Source organism: Dermacentor silvarum, chromosome 4 (genome assembly GCF_013339745.2).
Source record: "Dermacentor silvarum isolate Dsil-2018 chromosome 4, BIME_Dsil_1.4, whole genome shotgun sequence".
NCBI classification, from domain to species: domain Eukaryota; kingdom Metazoa; phylum Arthropoda; class Arachnida; order Ixodida; family Ixodidae; genus Dermacentor; species Dermacentor silvarum.
This window is the reverse complement of record NC_051157.2, coordinates 138,666,678-138,685,433: the sequence shown is the minus strand read 5'-3', so window position 1 is coordinate 138,685,433 and position 18,756 is coordinate 138,666,678. Positions and strand designations below refer to the sequence as shown.

General features: G+C 46.0%; 1 protein-coding gene across 1 annotated transcript in view; it reads right to left on the bottom strand.

Moving 5' to 3' along the window:
• Positions 1-4,613: 4,613 nt before the first annotated feature.
• The window catches only part of LOC119448937 (sodium- and chloride-dependent creatine transporter 1-like), a 57,109-nt gene continuing 42,966 nt past the window's right edge, over positions 4,614-18,756 (bottom strand). The window contains exon 10 of the mRNA XM_037712144.2: positions 4,614-4,948. Within this exon, the coding sequence (XP_037568072.2) occupies positions 4,754-4,948 (195 nt within the window). The 3' untranslated portion in view covers positions 4,614-4,753. The remainder of the gene's footprint in view (positions 4,949-18,756) is intronic.

Below are 18,756 nucleotides of genomic sequence, written 5' to 3'. Positions count from 1 at the left end.
TTTCAGCTTTTGCTACTTCCTTCTTTTCAATGGTCACAAAGTGTCGCTAAGCAGAAAATGTTCTCGGCCGGGTGATGTGAGCGAATTGATATACGCCTTTCCACACCGGTCACACTTCGTCATTTGTCAGAATCAAGGAGAACTTCGCTTGCACCAATCAACATTGGTCGTAGCGAACCAGTCTGACACAAGAACGAACTTCGACCCGCCGTTCTCGATCCCCAGCTGGGGACTCCACAGAATCGCCCGTCTGCGTGCGAGCCTCGAGCCCCGGGGAGTACTCTTTCCGCGAAGGCTCCGTGTTTTTTCGCTTTTCCCATAGAACCACGCCGGCGCTGACCTGCGTTTTTTTCGGCTCAATAATGTGTTCTACCTCTTGGGGTCAACACCCGCCCGAGTCAAAGCTGGCGCGTCGTCGCGTTCGCGCTGTCCAGCCACTCTGCGCGGCGCGTGATATCGAAGGAATAAAATCGGTTATTGTTTCTCGGCGTTATTGTTCGGGTGGCATTCAAATTCATGAGTCAGTTGCGAACTAGGCTCTTTATACTCGTAAACTCTGCACCACGGCCGCGCTCAGCTACATTACACGCCCTTTCAGTACGTCAAACGCGTAAGCTGAGCGGAGCGTAAGTATATCCGTTGCAAGCAATGAAACGATATGCGCTACATTGCATTGTTTGCATGAGATTCCTTGAGAGGAAAGGCATTGGAAGACATACAGCATAACAGGACACAGCAAGGGCGCATTACAAATATTGGAATGCTACTATAACAAGACAGTACCTGAATCGACGTGACTGTTCGCGAGTCTGTGGAAGACGCAAGAACTTCGCAGAGTGGAAGTGCTCGGATTTGCCAGCTTTACCGATCACCGGGATCTACGTGTACTTTGCCAAACATTATCGAAAGCAGTTGGTTGCCGGCTGGTTGCTTATCAGCGCTGCGATTGGTTGCTATGTAATGCCGGCACTTGGAAATGCACTCGGGAACGTGTCGTTCACCTCCACGCGTGTTGCGCACCCATATAGTTGGGGGACGCAAACCGTCGTATGAAAGCACGCCAAAGGTGTATAAAAGGACCCCAAGGTGGCTTGTCGGTGTACGCAAAATCTGAAACTCACGTACTTCTAACTGCTTATTCTTATAAATCCCCCACGAATGCGGCAGCTGATAAGGTGATGCTTTCTATATATTTATAAGATCAGCAACGGGTGCGAGCAGCTGGCGGTACATATTTGCTTCCTGCCGAAACAGCAGCGATTTAGATACGTTCATGTACACAATCACAGCAGCATTTCAGCAATTATGGCCACGCATGAATTGGTTCTGACTGTAGCCCGCGAATATTCGCTAAAGGTTGTGCACACGTATATATCATACATATATAATTACCGCAATAGGTTACAGCCGGCGATCAACTTAAAACAAAAGGTCTAAAAAAAACCTTATGAGAAGTGCGTATATATTACCATGCGAAGTCACGACGCAGACGTAGTGTTGTGGTGTAGTTGTTACAGTGTTTGCTTGTCACTCGGTTCGCCTGGGTTCGAATCCTCATTGTCAATGGGCGTGTGTGTTTTAACTGGTGTGATGGTTGTGTGTGCAGTGTTGTTACCTATGATGGGAATGTGTACAATGACCGCGAAAACGCCGGTAACGTCCCTCCGAAAGGTCGAGCAAGTAAGGGGAACTTTTTTATTTTTTCCCTAAAATTTGCCCATAGGGGCGCATATATTTGGGCCGCATATTTTTGAGCCGCTTAGTAAACCGGTCAGATATGATAGTCCCGCTTAACGAAGTTATCGGTATGCGGCCCATTATTAGGCGGCCTTTACAAGGCAATTAAGAGGGCCATTGACAACAAGCCGCACATCGAGGAGCCGCATACGCGTGGGCCGCACACACGTGGGCCCAATAAATACAGGCCCCATACGAATGGGCCGCACAGTAGCCGCATAAAGTAGGCCGCTTATTACTGGGCCACATATGCAATAAGCCGCTTACAGTGAGCCATTTATAAGCGTCGAAATTTTTATCTACTTTCCACCCTATATGCGTTGTTTTCAGCTGGTATTTGCTAAGAGTGTGTAGACTAATACGCAAGAATTACCAGAAATCAGTTACATTTCTTGGCAATTTTGCAACTTCATGATTATTTGTTTACTCGGTAACGCTCACTGTAATTATATTACTTGTTCAGTGACGAATTGCATGTAACAAGTTAGCTATTTACGTGAAAAGCTACGGACAGGCGACGCAGTCTTGAGAACGTGATTTTGGCTAAAGCTACAGTAGAACGAATAACAATAGTGGGACGCCTGAGATCTTGCCACGCAGGATCCTCAAGAATACGCATGTTCGGAAGGGCAAAATCCATACCCAGGGAAATTTAGACATTGCATCAGCGGCAATCTGCCAAACTTGACCGCAAGGCACCAGCGTAACTCAATGAGCAGCATTTAAAAAAATGATATTTCAGAAGGCTGGCCGAAATTCAACAACTTTCAGTTAGCAACGTCGAGAGGCTACGTCCTTCTAACACCATGAGTATTTACGGCACTCATTTGTAACTTTCCTGCTGCGCTATAACAATGTTTTAACCCGACCAAAACACTGTTATAACGCACCAAAGATGTTACGACGAAGTGCCGTAACTACGGCGAGTTATGAAAGGACGTACCCTGTCAACGTTGGTAACTGAAAGTTGTTGAAATTCGGGTGCCCTTCTGAAATGTGATTTTTTGAAATCTGTCCATTTAGTTGCGCCAGTGCACTGCGGGGAAGTTCGAGAGATAATCGAAGAGGCAATGTCAAACATTCCTGGACAAGCGGTGCTCAGTATGTGTTTTCACATTAATCAGCTGCTAGTATGTGTCTATAGTGAAGGTCACTTAGGACGTTAATGCTAGGACATCATATGCGGACGATTTTTTCAGTTGTTCATTGACCCTACCGGAAGCGTCTTCTCAAAGTCCCAGCAACAATTAAGCACCGAGCTTCACATAGGACTCAGATACTAATTAACCACAACCTTGTTTGCAAAATCCGTATACGTTAGAACAATGCCCTACCCTACAGCGCGCACAGCAAATGAACACGATAATATACGTGTGTTTCCCTCTTTTTGGCCTCCTCTAGTGTCGCTGCTGGTGTCTTCCCAACAAAAGCGAGTGACGATAAAGGAAGATGTATGAAGGGCTGCAGAGGACGCAATAAAACTGCCAGGCCAGCTCGTTCTGTTCACTGCATCAATGCAGTGTTAGTAAAAGTTCGGATGAGAATAACGTAGAATAGATTACATTCTAGCAACTCCTCAATTACTTTCGCGGGGAATTAGTAACCGTAATAAGTTACATATTTGAATTAAGATATTGCAATTGTAATCGGTTACGTTTTTTCTGTAAGGTGTACGAATCTCGTTAGCTCCTAGGTCTCGCCGTGTAGGCAGCGGTTATGCGCGGAGGTATGCGTGGAGGCAGCCACCTTGGTGGGTGCCTCCGTGCATAACTTCTCTAATGCCTCCACGATTGGAGGTCACGAGTACTACATGATGTCATAGTTTAGTTTTTGTCTAAAGACAGGAATAAATTAACGGCATTGATGCAAAAAAAAAAAGACGAGGCTGCCACAATTTTTTATTGCACGTTGTAGCGCCTGAAATAGAGCCGTTACAGAAAGCACCACTCGCTTATGATAATCATCGGTCGCGCAGAGTTTGGCTGCCGGTTGCCATTTTGAGTGTTTATTTTTGTGTTTAGGTTCAAGCGGATAGTTCAGGTAGGTGTGTTGTGATCGTAAGCGTGTTTGTATCGTGGGGGTGCGAGGGTTTACCGCCCCCCCCCCCCCCCCCCGCCCTCCAAGTCGCTCTTGCCAGCTCCCTCACAACAGAGGTGGGAGGAGCTGCTGAGAACGCCAGATGAAAGACGACAGCAAGCCCTCGTCGCCTGGGCCGAAAGGGTCGCTCCTCGAGGGGGGCCATCCTAGGACTCGGGCCTGCCAGACCTTACCTGAGCAGAATTGTATTAAGGTTGTTACCCCCACCTTGTTCCGAGCATGAGACGCCACAGAGGCAATGCCAGTGAAGAGCCTATCAAATGTATCGTAAAAGTTATTCAGAGGCCGACAACGGTGACCCAGCGATGCTGTCGGCCGAAGTGACTGAACTTTCATAGTGCGTCGGAGGTCCAGGCGTTCGATATTTTCGATTCAAGTGCAATAAATCTTAGTTTTCTGCCATCAAAATGAATGTTTGTTGAAGTTTTTATCGACTATAATTTGCAGGTCATACGAATTGTGTTTACGGCAATTTAGTGCCCATAAATAGTTGTGCACGTCATTTTGCGAGGAGTGTACTAGCGTGCATAATCGCGTTTCATCATGCCGACCCAGTTAAAACAGGCGCGTCTTATGCACCAGTGCAGATTATATACCGTTTTTTTTTCTCTTCGAATCTGGCAAAAGGGTGTGGCGGTTGGTGAAGGGGCTGCGACTTATACAAAGGGGCGTCTTACAGTCCGAAGAATACGGCACATGAACAGCAAGGAAAGTTTTTTTAGAAGAACGAAAAATGGACTTTACTCTTTCTTGTCGTATCAGTGAAGAAAGAAAATGGAAGCAGGCATTTTCTTAAGGGATAAATGAAAGCACGAATTATGTTTCGCAGATCTTTCTGTTCGCATGTATATATGTATATATGCGAACAAGTACGCGTCAGCGTGCGGCTCGAGTCTATAGCGTCCGATCCCGGCGTGGCTCATTCCATCCCGCTGGCACCCAGGGCGGTGGACGGGTTGGCGGATGTGGAAGTGAGCGCCATGCTCTTCCTGCTACGTGAGCTGTTTGAAGGTACCAGCATGTTTTGGGCAGCCATCTCGTCCTGGTAGCGCATCCGAGTCTCGGCGTCGGCTGGACCGTAGTCTTCCTCAGGCTCCAGCGCTGCGTAGATGTCCTGCGAGGGGTGTTTACATAAGCTGTGTATAGCATGCACACAAAGGAAAAAAAAATCACCGCATATCCACTACGTGAATGATGATAAGTGGACGAAGCACCGGGGGATCATTCGGGTAAACCAAAGCTACGGACGAGAGAGAAAGAGAGCGCGCGTCAGGAACGTAGTAGTAGTGATTTTATTGAAGAAGAAAATAACGCTTATTTTTGCTGCCCAATAGGGAGCACGGCGCAGCGTCAGGGGAAGGGGGAAAATGAGATAAAGACGTTGAAAAGAAGGGAAGAGAAGAAGAAGCAGCAAGAGTCTCATCCGATCATGGAGGAGGCTGGTGAACGAATGCCTTTGGGCACCACAGCGCCCTTAGCTACGGACGAGAGAGAGAGAGAGAGCGTCGGGAACGAACGCCCTTGTGCACCGCAGCGCCCCTAGCTACGGACGAGAAAGAGAGAGAGAGAGAGAGAGCGCGTCGGGAACGAGAGAGAAAGAGAAAACCACCGCATATCCACGAAGTGAATGATGATGAGTGCATGGGCGAAGCACCGACCGGGGGATCATTCGGGCAAAACGCCGGAAGCGTTCTCCGGAAGCTGGCTTCCGGAAGACGGAGCGTGGCGTACTTATACATACATATATATTGAGCGTGATGGTTCCCTCTTCATCCTGGAACTCCGTACCCGGACTCTACCCCGCACCTCCACCAATTGATAGGACGCGTTCAAGGTTAGATGCGCTTGGCGTTTTTATGAATGCCAGAAACGCAACGGCCAAGCGGAGCGAGTGCGAGCACCAACAACAAGAAACGTCGTCTTCTTCGTCCTCTGCTGGCGCCGGTATTTGTCACTACAATATATATATATATATATATATATATATATATATATATATATATATATTATAAGAAGCCAACAAAGGGGAAATTATAGGCGAAGCACCGAGGGATCTTTCGGGTAAACCAGAGCTACGGACGAGGGAGAATGAGAGCATGCGTCGGGAACGAACGCTCTTGTGCGCCGCAGCGCCCCTAGCTACGCACGAGAGAGAGAGAGAGCGGAAGAGAAAGAGAAAGAGAGAGAACGAGAGAGAAAGAGAGCAAGCGACGGGAACGAACGATCTTGTGCACCGCAGCGCCCCTAGCTACGGATGAGAGAGAGAGAGAGAGAGCGTGCGTCGGGAACGAACGCCATGTAGAGTCACTGGAAAAATTTTAGAGTATCGCATTTGTTTTCCGCGCGCCGCCGCCTGCCGCGGCCACCGGTGATTGGGGCGCTCGTGTCACGTGACCTTTTGCCGCCATATTTCTTCCAAGCCCTTTCAGTTGACACGTCGAACCCGTAGCGTATGCACCGCGCACGGAGAGCACTTCGCCGTTTCGTTCAACGCTTGCGTTGCGCTTGCGAACACAGGCGTCAGAAATAACCCATCATCATGCCTAGTTGCTGCGCCTTCAGGTGTAGCAACCAAACGGAGTCCGGGAAGGCATTTTTCTCTATTCCGTGCTGGAAGGACGACGGTGAACGACGTTCTGCGTGGCTCCACAGAATTGGCCGCAAAAACTTCGCGCCCTCGAAGAACGCCAGCTTGTGCGAGGTAAGTTTCTTGAATAACTAGTTTGCTGGACAGTTATTGCTTTCAAGTGACTGTACTTGCGTGTGACCGCTAAACTTTACCTGTCCAGTTCGCGCTCATCGCTCTGGGTGCGGGTATTGAACACTATGTAGCTAGCACACGTGGTTTTGAGTGAGCTGTTCTGTTCGCGTGGCTAGCTTTGTTTCACGCGATTGAAAATCGCCCAGTACCTATCTTTCAAGTAAGGTCTCCGGTTCGCGCGGCCCGCTCTGCTTTGCGCTATTGTTTCCAGTAAACTGTTCGGTTCGCGCGGCTCGCTTTGTTTTACGCTATTGAAAAATGCCCCGTACCTATGTTTCAAGTCACTTAGTGCTGTTGAAAACACCGCCCTACGAACTTTCTAGCAAGCTCTCCACTGTTTCATTCGGTTTGCGCGCCGCGTTTGAAGAAAACGTACATACATGTCAAGCAAGCTGCAGTGCTTGATTCGCGCGGCTCGATGGAAACAACAAACATGCATTTCAAGTGAGCATGTTGTGCTACAGAGTAAAAGGAGGCGGTTCCCATGAATAATGTGTTTTAAACAAGCACCAGGTCTATACAGAAAATGTTGCTTAAAAATGTCTTGTATAGATTTCCTGACTCTTTTTTTTTTCTTTTTGGGACTACTTACACTTTAGATATTTAAGCACTGTCACAGGGTAGGTTTATTAACATTCCTATTTTTCTTTGTTTTCTCCATGGACAAACTATAGGACCATTTCATTCCTGATGATTTTGAGAAACCAAGAGTCGAATCGGAAGACCGGTATGCTGTTGTCATGCTTGACGAAATAAATTGTTGTTATGACTGTTGTGAAATAGATATGTTGCTTGCCTCCACATCTTACTTTGTGACTGCATGCTGTTCTGAAAATGGGAATTTTGCTGACAGCATGAAGCAATTCGGGGACAAATGGTATGGTGTCCCTTATACAGGGAGGCTGTAAAATAGTAATTTTTATTGCAAACCTGCTACAGCATGATCACGAATGCTTGTCAACTGGCACATCACCTCTATAAACAGCCTCATACATCTTTTTATGCCGTGAGTGCAGCGACAAGAACATCATTTAAAAAATAGAAGTGCTCAATGTTACAATTCCGTTTCAGAAACCTAGTTTTTACCGTGTCTTCGCAACTTTTTTTTTTCGAAAACGTCTTTTTGTGTTAATGACCCGATTCACATAAAGGGTATACAATAAAAGGAGCATGATCGAAAATAAATATAGGAAAACCGCACCACTGTTTAGTACTGGCAATGTCAACACAATACTCCAGAACACAGTAACAGATTGGAAATAAGTGCACTAAAAGGTTGTATTATCAAAGGTATAAAAAAAAACATTCGTACACATCCTTTATAGCCGTATGCGGATACCTGCTTGAGTTTCGCGTGAATTAAAAGCTGTTAACCAGTCGTTTACAACGTTACCTTTAGAGAGCTTATTTCACAAATGGACGAGAACATTACAAGCACGCATTCGCAAACACGCCAGTAGCCGCAAGACGCGAAGTTTGCTTGCAGAGGCTGCTGGCGTTTTATCACTGATACGTGACAGGCAACTTTATAAATCTACATAAAGATTACTGCTTACACTTCGCTCCGATTATACAGATAAACAAGCGCAGCAGTAAGCTGTTTACATTTGCTTGCTTTTGTACTTCGAAAGGACGCGAACGAGCACTATGAAGGCAACCTGAACACCCACTGCATATTCCATCGGCTGTCAAGCTGCGTTTTTAGCGCAAACACAACCTCAGGGCCCAGTTTTCATGTAAAAGACGTTTCAAGCGAATTCACTGGGCGCATACAAGTATGTTTGCAGCAGCCCTGCACATAGCACTTGACGCAAGACGAAGTCCAAAAGCGACACGTAGAGCATCGGTTCGCGAGCATCGGAACCATCGCCGCACATTTTATACATTCCGTCGCTTACGCGCAGTACGTTCATTTCCGTCGATATCCTGATGTCACTTGTGGCATCCACTTGAAGAAAAACACAAGAATAATCCAGTTTCGCGAAACGGGACTCGAAATCTAGGGGGCAAATCCGTCAGTTAAGTCAACGCTACTCAATGCACGCTGGCACCGCTACAGCGCGTCGGCGGTCTGGAAGGAACATGGCCGCCGCCACCCAATGTTGCCGGCATGCCGCGTACCTTTGCGGTACTCTGTTTTTCCAGTGACTCTAACGCCATGTGCACCGCAGCGCCCCTAGCTACGGACGAGAGAGAGAGAGCGCGCGCGTCGGGAATGAGAGAGAAAGAGAGCACAGCTGCGCCTTTAGCGGGAGCGGCGAGTACTAGCGTGGCTACGACGCCGCGACGAGGGACAAGGCTCGACCCTAATGAGCTTCGCCCCCAAAAGCAGCTACCGTGGTTATGGCACGGGGAATAGGGACGACACTTCATTGGGGACGAAATGAAAAAAAAAAAAAAAAAGAAAAAGCCAAAACTCTAGACGGACAAGTTTATTCCGAGGCCTTCAAGTGCGGTGCGTCCCTCGATCCCACTGCCAAGTTATGGGACGTTCCCATACGATTTACATTTGTTAGGCTGAAGTAAAGCAGCGAAATTTCTATCAAATATATTCGTGGGAAATTGTGTCATTGTGACAAACGGTGTCCCTTGGAGTGCTGTGGAGCTGCGTGGCAAGTTAATTTTAAACATTGGCGTGCAAGCTCTTGATCCGCTGACATCAGATGGGTGATTTCTACTGGCCACCCTGCGCTCGACGGCCTCGACGTCAGCACGAGAGAAGCAACTTTGTTCGAGACTGTAAACAAAACTTGCTGAACTTCTTATTGTCAATAGCGTCTGCGTACAACTTTTCTGTAATTTTTAACAGGAGTAATGTAAAAAAATTGATAATTAGATGAGAGTTTCAGTATTTCTATGCTCTCAAAAGTGAGAAGTATTTACTTACGCGGTAAAACTGGTTATCACCATTATGCTATATGTTTTCCTGATGCAGATTTAATTAGTGTATTCGGTGTATTTTATGTACTCCAGTGTTACTGTACATATCTAATTTGTATGCTTGCTGCCGTGACGTTTTCGTACACTGTATGTACACGCACATATATTTGCGTAGGTCTTGCTATACACTTTACACAAACCAAGAACCGTTATATTGGGGTTGAAATTGTCTTTCCAGGGAGAAGAGGAGTGGGGGTGGGAGAAGAGGGAGGACTGTCCTTTCCGAGCACTCCACCACAACATCTAAACAAACAGACACCCCAAACCCCTTGAGTGAAAGCATCGCAAATAGCACCTCCAACCGGCGATGAACACGCCGTGCAACTCCGTTGCATGAGAACAGGTGACCTTAGCGTTGGCGGTGAAAGTTCCACCACCACTGCCTACGAAAACGGGCGAAAGAGAGAAAGAAAGCTTTCCGCTTTAAACAGAAGAGAACAGGCGGTGCATAGGTACACAACAGAGCTGAGGGAGTGCCGGTTCCGCACTTGCAATGACTGAAGAATAATTCCACATTTTCGCACACCTGGAATGGAATGGGAATGGAATAATGTGACCAGCGGGGCAGATGGAATGGGATTCCCGAATGAGGACATTTCGGAATGCTGTTGGGCACGTAATCTTCAAGCGCTAAATGTTGGTTTTAAGCAAGAATCCAAAACAGGTAAGCTTGCCAATTAGAATAAACCATACTTCGCCAATTTATTAGATTCCTTAATTGTTCACTTTTTCGGCTATTTCGGTATCGAGGTATAGGTGACTACATCAGCAGCGGTAATTATAAACAATACGGTATTTCACACATTCTACACTTCAGAGTACCCGGAAACCTTTCTGCTTTACAAGTTTGAAGTGCATTTAAAGACAGAAATATTTAGTTTTGAAAATAATTCACCCGCCTTTCTGGCATAGGGGCTTTGGCGTTGCGTTGCTAAGTGCGAGGGTAAGTGGTTCTTGAGGGAAAGGGAAAGGTTGGCGCTATCTTCTGCAGCCCTTGAGGGAGCACGGCTCAGCGCCAGTGCGAGGGTGTCGGATCAAACTTTGGCCAATGAATGCGCATTTAGGTGAGGGCGAAAGGCAAGAACGCCCGTGTAGAGTGCATTGGTCACACGTTAAAAAAACCCACGTGATCAGGATTGTACCCGAGTCTCCCGCTACTGCGTGCCTCATAATTATATCGTGGTTTTGGCACGTGAAACACCAGGATTTGTTTAAATGTCTTTAAAGGCATATTTTGATTTAGAGAGTCCACGGTGCTTTTTAACGCGGGCGAAGTTTTTGATGCGAAGCATCTTAAACTTCGCGCGCTATGTCACTCCTTCCCTGCCTCCGCCGTGCGTTGCCTACACTCCACACCCCTACGGCGCATGCGCATCCTCCTCCCCCTCCTCTCCTTGTCTCATATCCTCTCCTCTCCGGATGGCGCAACGAATGGCAACACCTGCGGCTCCGCCCGCGATAATGCGAAGCAGCTTAGGTTAGAGGCGCGACGGTAGGCGCCCCAGAGGCACCGGCAACAGTCACCAACGCCGCGCGCGTTCGGTGCGAACGCGAGCAAAACGCCGTCGGCGTCGACAACAGTTCTGCGCGTTGCTGGTGCTGCTGAATGTCCAAGTTTATACAGCTGATAAAACTACTATCCTTACTCCGTATAGCTCTCTACTAATTTGCCATCGCAATTCGGTGCTTCGCCTTTCGGGTCCAAATTTCGACCCCGTGGCTGCTTCGCATACGACTCAGGGTTCCCCTACGGGAAGATGGTGTAATTTTGTTTCTCGCGCGCTGCTGAGTACCCTGAAGAAGCGATAAAGGTGATTAATAGGTGTGCTGGAGAAAACGGAGCACGTTAATATACCGGTAAATGTGAAACGAAAAAGATCGCGACGCAAAACATCAATACGTTTCGCTTTTATGTCAGTCATCGAAGTCATCAAACTAAAGATTTTTGAAAATGGCAAATTTAACTTAGAAAGCAATCCTTCCTTGCTATTGCAGCGTGAGATGTGATCGTGAACCGCCAAACACGCGTGCATCTAAACAGAAACTAACCTCAGCGGTCAAGAGCGGGCAGCTGTAGGCTAGTACTTGAAACACCAGTGTAATTTGATATCCGAAACCAGATTCATGTTCGGCTTAATCCTACATTAAAGAAAACCCTCGTAAACACGGTCAAAGGTATTTTCGCTTATGAAAGCCTCAATCAATACAGAACATTTGTTTATTATTATTGGGGTTTGGAAGGCACCTAGGGAGTGCTTTTTTTTTCCAATGCAAGGACTATGGATGGGCCTCGGAACAGGGGAGTGCATGAGAGGCTGTAACTACAAATGAACATGTTTGAAGATTTTGATCACATGAACTGAGTAGATTTTGCTACCATGTCATGCAGTCGTGACTTCTAATCCACGCAGACGTGTTTGCTTGAGTCTATTCAACAAGCAAGACAATAAACTTTTCAGGTAGAATCAAACCGCTTCACGGAAAAGTAAAGCGCCCACATTGTGCAGTATAGACTTCATGGAAAAGTAACATACGTGTGTTAGGCAAAGAAAGTTCTTAAATTATGTGTACTGTATTACCCGGCATGTATTCTACCATCGGAGTGTTCGCGCAATGCTTTTTTTTGGGGTTAACGCTAAACTTTTCACCACACGTAGGTAGACTTTTGGCGAAACCAAAATTGACGAGAAACTTCTTTTAAAAAGAGTAGATAGTAGAGATATACAGGCAACAATACCATGTAGAGACAACCAGCCATAAAACGTGTTTATTCTCGTGAGAAAAGGTACCTAACATAATTTGTAACATTGTTAAGTCTTCAATGCTATGTTTTTTGTTGCTAGGCACGCTAGCCCAAGTAGTAAACAATTGTAGAGAAAGCTTTTAACGCGACAGCGTTAAAGGCCACGTGTCGCAAAAAATCCGGCGTTGGCGTCGGTCTCGGCGTCGGCGTCCGCGGCTGAGAAAATCCTGCCTACCAACCCCGACCACACAGGCCCTCTGCATGGCGAAGAGGCGCTGGTGAACTAATTGAATTTCACAAAGGAAATTCTGTGAGGAAAATCGTGGAGTACAATTTAACCATAATCTCCAGATACGAGAGCGTTGGATTGCAATTTGAATACACGAAAAAACATAGTTCGGTTACGAGGAAACTTAAAAAAGAAAAAGCCGGCAGATCCCACATCTGTAGGAATCGATGTTATGCCAAGCAGTGTGCGGGGGAGCCTACCAAGTTAACGTAAAGACAATGAGAGCACCAAGACATAGGCGGGTCGTTCATGACCTACATGACACGCATGTCATAACATTCATGTCATGAGTCCTCAGGAGTCCCTTTAGCTACACCTAAAAGACCTTAAGGCGAAAAGCTTAGTCATGCTCGTGACTATGATTTCGACCATCAACCTCTGGCCTTTTCCTTCACTTAGTACCACATCCGAACCCATTCCATTGGTTTTTGAGTGTTAATCTTTTTTCGTTGAGTCATAATCATTTTTGTTGAATCATGCTCATGACTATGGCTTCTACCAGCATCCTTTAGTGTTTCCTTCACTTAGTACCCACGTCCGAACCCCTTTCAGTGGTTTATGTGTGTTACTCGTTTTCCCTGGGTCATTGTCATGACCTACATGACACACACGCATGTGATGACATTTATGTCATGAGCTATCACTTATGTTCGTCATACACTCGTCATACTATGCCAATTTTGGTACATACCAAGTTAACGAAACGACCATGAGAGCACAAAGACGTAGGCAGCTAGATAGATAGATAGATAGATAGATAGATAGATAGATAGATAGATAGATAGATAGATACTGTCAAAGTAGCAAATGTTCGCCAAGAAATGCTTCGCATTCAAAAAAAAACCTTTTCCAGCATGTCTATGATTCATACAGCGGCCCGCCCGGGTAGGTTGCTTGCAATAACACCATCCAGATGGTGCTCACCTCCTCGGCAGTGTTTTAACGGCAGCGTAAGACAGCAGCGGCGTGCAGAGGCGAAGGTGTAGAAAAAATGCGGCAGTTGCCGGGAAGCCTGACAAGCATTCAGGTATATTTGAATGCTTTCGTGTTCCGCTCTCAATGGCGAAGCTTAAGCATCCTCCAAATTTTTTATTTATTGGAATTAGAGTACAGGAATGGATTAACCCAGCCACTGCAGGAGTGGGAATGGTCTAACTCTCAGCGTTCCGAGGAGTTAAATGTAGTGATCTCCACTCCACTAGGGATCTCCACTCTCCGGAATGTGGGAATGGAATGAATGTAGGGCCCTACTCTGCAACCCTAGTGCCCAGTGGTAGGTGTAGTTTCTACTAGAGAACATGCTTTGCCAGCGGAGAGGGCACGTTTACTATAATATATATATATATATATATATATATATATAGGTCACTAATATTTACTTATTCAGGGCATTCTAGAGTAGAAATTATACTTAGCTTCGTGTACAACGCGTGCTTCCCAGTGCGCATGGTCGCAAATACCTATACTATTATTTTCACTCCGATTGAGTGATAATGTCTTTGTTACGTAAGACCTCGCGACTACAGCCAACGTATGTAGGGCTTGTCGTCGAATGCGTCGAAAATAAGTAGCTGTCATCGCGGCCAATGATTCTTGGAGGAAGCGATGCAAAACACTGAGCGGAAGATATTGTACGTATAAAAGTGTAGCGCTCACATTATTGTTCTCGGATAATATGCGTAGTATCTGCGTCGTAACCGCGAAGATACAGCTGAGGATGATGGCCAATGTCAACATGCCGCTCCATTCAGGGTATGTGTAGTGGAACAGCTCGGTCCTCTTAGACGTCACCGTGCCCAGGGACACGATCTGCATGTAGCATGAAAGAACAGGCATAGCCACAAGGAACCTTAGATTGAACAACGTCGTTTCTTTATTATTTCCTTTCTTTCTTTCTAGAAAGTGTAGGGACCTAAATTGGAGAAAAGCACAAAGGTCTGAGTAGCCCGACAAAGGTATTCCCTTTTTAAAAATCACGTAGGCCTCATAAGGCCTGTATCCATAATTTACATGATTATACGATATGATTATATGATTATATAAGTATAGGATCCTGTATGAAAACCGGTGCGTTCTTGTACACATCCAAATTACAATATACCGGGTGCCAAAAATTAAGATTTACGGAATTTTTAAAAATCGCCTGTGCCAGGTAGCATAATTCTTATCGTTGAGCTGGGTTATCAAAGAGGCGGACATTAAGCACAAAAAATCGAAACACATATTCAACTAATTAACAAAAATGCATTATTTACTTCTTAGTTACTTTATCACACATATTGCAATTTACGAATTGTAGCCGGTGAGCACTTGTCAGGCCACCAGTTTGGAGATATGCGCATGAAACTCGCCGTAAAAATGCAGTGTTGTTCTACTTACTTTTTTAACAAAATGCTGTTTTATTCATTTAAGCACAAAAGTAACTGGAACGCTCATGTATTTTGTCCCACACTTTGGGAAATAATATCTCGAAACTGGTGTCATCTTGGAAATTCATCTCAAGTGGAGGCGTCTTGCAAGCTCACCGGCTAGAATTGCTCAAAATAAACTTTTGTAGGTAGTATTCACTCGTCTGTTACTTCTTCTTGTCTGCTTGTGCTTTTCCGCTCTACGATTGTCGCCTTTTAGAACAGAGTGAAAATATGCGTATAGCCTTTTCGAGTGCTTCTATTCGCACTAGCAGCTTTGCAGTAAGCAAAACAATGTCGTATACTTGCAAGCAGGTTGCTTTGCCCGTATACAAAGCTGTATGTGCAGTCAAAGTACTTTTGGCAGTGAAGAAGCCGTCTCGACGAAAGTGCGTGGCTCGTAACTAGAGGCGGGCGAATATCAACTTTCTCGAATATGATTCGATTACGAATAGTAAGTATCGAATATTCGATCGAATTGGCAAACTCAGGCAAACATATTGACAGCAGAAGTAGGTAATTATTTCGCTATAATTAGGTGTCATGCTTATACTAATCAGCGCCAAAAAATTATCTGTCAGGGACAAAGGCTCAGTTTTAAGAACAGGAGCCCGAATGGTCAATAGAAAATGCACTAATAGCCTCCCCAAAGCTTGGGAGTTTAGTTGAAAATTAGCTATGAAGTAACGAATCGCTGCTGTAAGGCTAGATTTCTGAAATGCTAAATTGTTTTCGAAAAACAAGAACAAAGTAACGATCAGAAGTTCTGAAAAACGAGAAGAACTGCCGAAGAACTTGTCTGCTGTACATGCATGTAAGAAGGGCGCGTCCCAAGAAAAACATCATTAGTCCTAGCGTAAATGATAAAACTGGTACATTACTAGATTGCCAAAAACATTAAATGATTCACAAGGAAAAGTCACAGGTTGCCATGCCGATTTCCGCCGCGAAACTGAATACGAAGTTTGCATTACTTATCTTGGCTCTGCATTAACTGGAAAACTTTTGTCCTTTTTTCCCTTTTACTACTTTGCTATACCGCGTTTAGCACACGGAGAGCAGTAACCGGACTTTAGGAGTCGGTTGTCCTAAAGTATGTCGTAAGTTTTGAATATTCGAAAATACTGAATAGTTCTTTTGCGAATACGAATACGAATAGTTATTGTGCAAGATTCGATTCGCATTCAAAACTTCCAGTATTCGCCCCCATCCCCTACTCTGGGTAACTTATGAATGTGTCATTTAATTACAGCCTTTAAAAGTAACACCTAAGCCGAAGTCGCGAGTCCTGGGGGTTGCGCTATATGACAGCGATCCTAGAACGTGGCCTCCGTCATTTCAGAGTGCTTAAGACACCATCAAATCTCGCAGGCCTTAACTGGCGATGCGCTGTTTCTCAACGTTTCGGATTCTTTGTTATTTCCAGCGAGCGGCAATGGTGGCCTTTCATTCAATTGCAGTACCGAATCTATATTTTTGCTTCCTATTTATTATTATTGAATTTTATGAAAAACCACTACATGCTATTACCCCTGCTTAGGCCAATGATCCACCATTGTTTTAACACTTCGTTCTCTCTCTCTCTCACTTTTGTGTGAGCTTTTCATGACACACGCACTCGTATTTCAAACGTAAAGTTTGCAGTGGTACCCTCCTGCCCTGCACTCTAGAACTAGGCGTTTATGAAATATAAAGTTCTGTTGCAGTTGTCATTTAATCTGTTTCTGATGGCCACTTTCATCTTTTTAGCGTGGAACCGGCCTTCGGCATTATGTCAACGCAACAGCCTATTTCTTGCATGTAAAGTGCGCTTGCGCGAAGATTGCGCGAGGCGCGTGCTCGTCTTCGTACGGGTATAAAAGTAACATTGCATGATACCGTTTTTTTCTTTTAGTGAGATTTGCCGTCGTACAGCGTGTTATGCGGGTCAGGTAAGCCTGATGTATTGCGGCGAAGCACTCCAAGAGTGCAATGGGGCCACTGTCACAAGAATTAGTATGTGTTCCTCAATTAAACACGCGCGCACCCGCTATCTCCTGTCCTAGTACGAGTACCGAGACACCTAATAAGTGTACTGGAAAGCCTTCAGAGTTGCGGCCATTTGAGCCCTCGTTTTGCTCACCTTACGTACCCCGTGTATGAGACCATATCGGGACATAGTACGCGCTATACATGCGCTCAAGCACCGTCTTCGGTCACAATATCAGCACCGAAACGCCAATGAACTGTGCTGGCAGCCATTTAAGGTTGTTTCTGGCGTTGCTGGGGCGATTTAGGCCCCCGGTATTGGGGCGATAAGTGCGGCGCTAGCCGTAAGAAAATAATATTTTATGCTTTAGCTCCCGTTGTCGGCGACCTTCAAGTGTCCTTGATCCAAAAGCTAGAGCCGTATTCTGGCACTCAAACGATAACATCCGGGCATCGTTGCGAGAACAAAACGAGACCATCTCGGCAACCAGTCAAAAGTTAAGAAAATGAGTTCTCTGGCCCCCAAACTTTTGTACAGGACCACATTACATACGCTAGTTACTGCCGAAACAAGTTACAAGAAGCATTGCTTCCGAGTTCTTCCTAACATTTGTTCAAAATATCGCTCAAGCTATAACTTCGTAGTACGCTAAAGTTTTATTTGTCATTTCCAATACCGACTTTCAAAAAGCAGATACAGGACACCCTACACCTTGATTGCATCTTGTGGCACTGAGACACGGTTGCCTGAGCTCTTTTGAACGCCAGCGGTCCTTGAGTTCCGCTACGCGGATTAAGTAAGTAAGTAAGTAAGTAAGCAAATTTGTTCCTAGTCCCTTTTGACGCAGGGCAGGCGCTTGCGCCACAGGAAAAAATATATAGTCTATGTTGTCTTGCACAGTTCACTTAAGTTTTTGGTTCGCGTATCGTCAAGTTTCACCACAATTTCGCGGAAGAGCACCCCGTTCACCAGTTTTGCGAAAAACACGACGCCAAGACGAGCCAAGCCAAAGTTTGCCGTCGCCGACGAAGCATGAGCTGGGTCGCATCTCGTAGCTTGTAGCCAGCTCCTTGGTCACTGGCACAGGGGTAGATCTGGATGGGCTCCACGCAAGTCATGAGGAAGGATTGGCGAGGGCTCCACTCTGCTTTCCGCGCGGCCGTCGTCTTCGCATCGATGTCCAAGTGGTGGCGTGCCGGTGCGCGCAGTTGGTGGAGGAGGTGCGTTGGGTGTTATCCCGGTCGGGCTGCTTTCTGGTTTGTCTGCAGAGCCGTTCCTACTGCAGCAATAGGCTCTTCGTTGACTGCATCCGATCGATTTGTGCTTCGTCCATTTGACCGGACGGCACAAGAGTTCGGTCAAACTTGGCGATGTTCGGGGTTTATCATGCAAGGCATGGGCAGACCTGTAAGACGTGAGCAATGGGTTTCTTCGGGGCGCACCGCACAAACGGCATGAAGGGTCCGAGCCGAACAGTTTCCTGTCGTCGTTATTGAGTGGCCAAAGATCCTGTGCGAGCTTGAAGAGTAGTGCGCTCGGTCTGTCGCCCCTGTAGTACGGTTCACTGCCAGGTTCCATTTATGTTTCGCATAGCACGACAGACTGTTTTCTTTGCGGTCGCTGTGTGCCTATGTGTGTGCCTGTCTGTGTTATATATTTGTTCACTTCTTTACGTCATTCCGCTTACATTTTTGGTTCCTGTAGCTTTGGGTTTGGGCCGAATTTTGTTTCGATGGAGGCGAGTCGTTGCATCCAGCGGGTCTTTATGCCCTTATACCGCAGGGTAGGTATATTCGGCGGCTGTAATTGGCT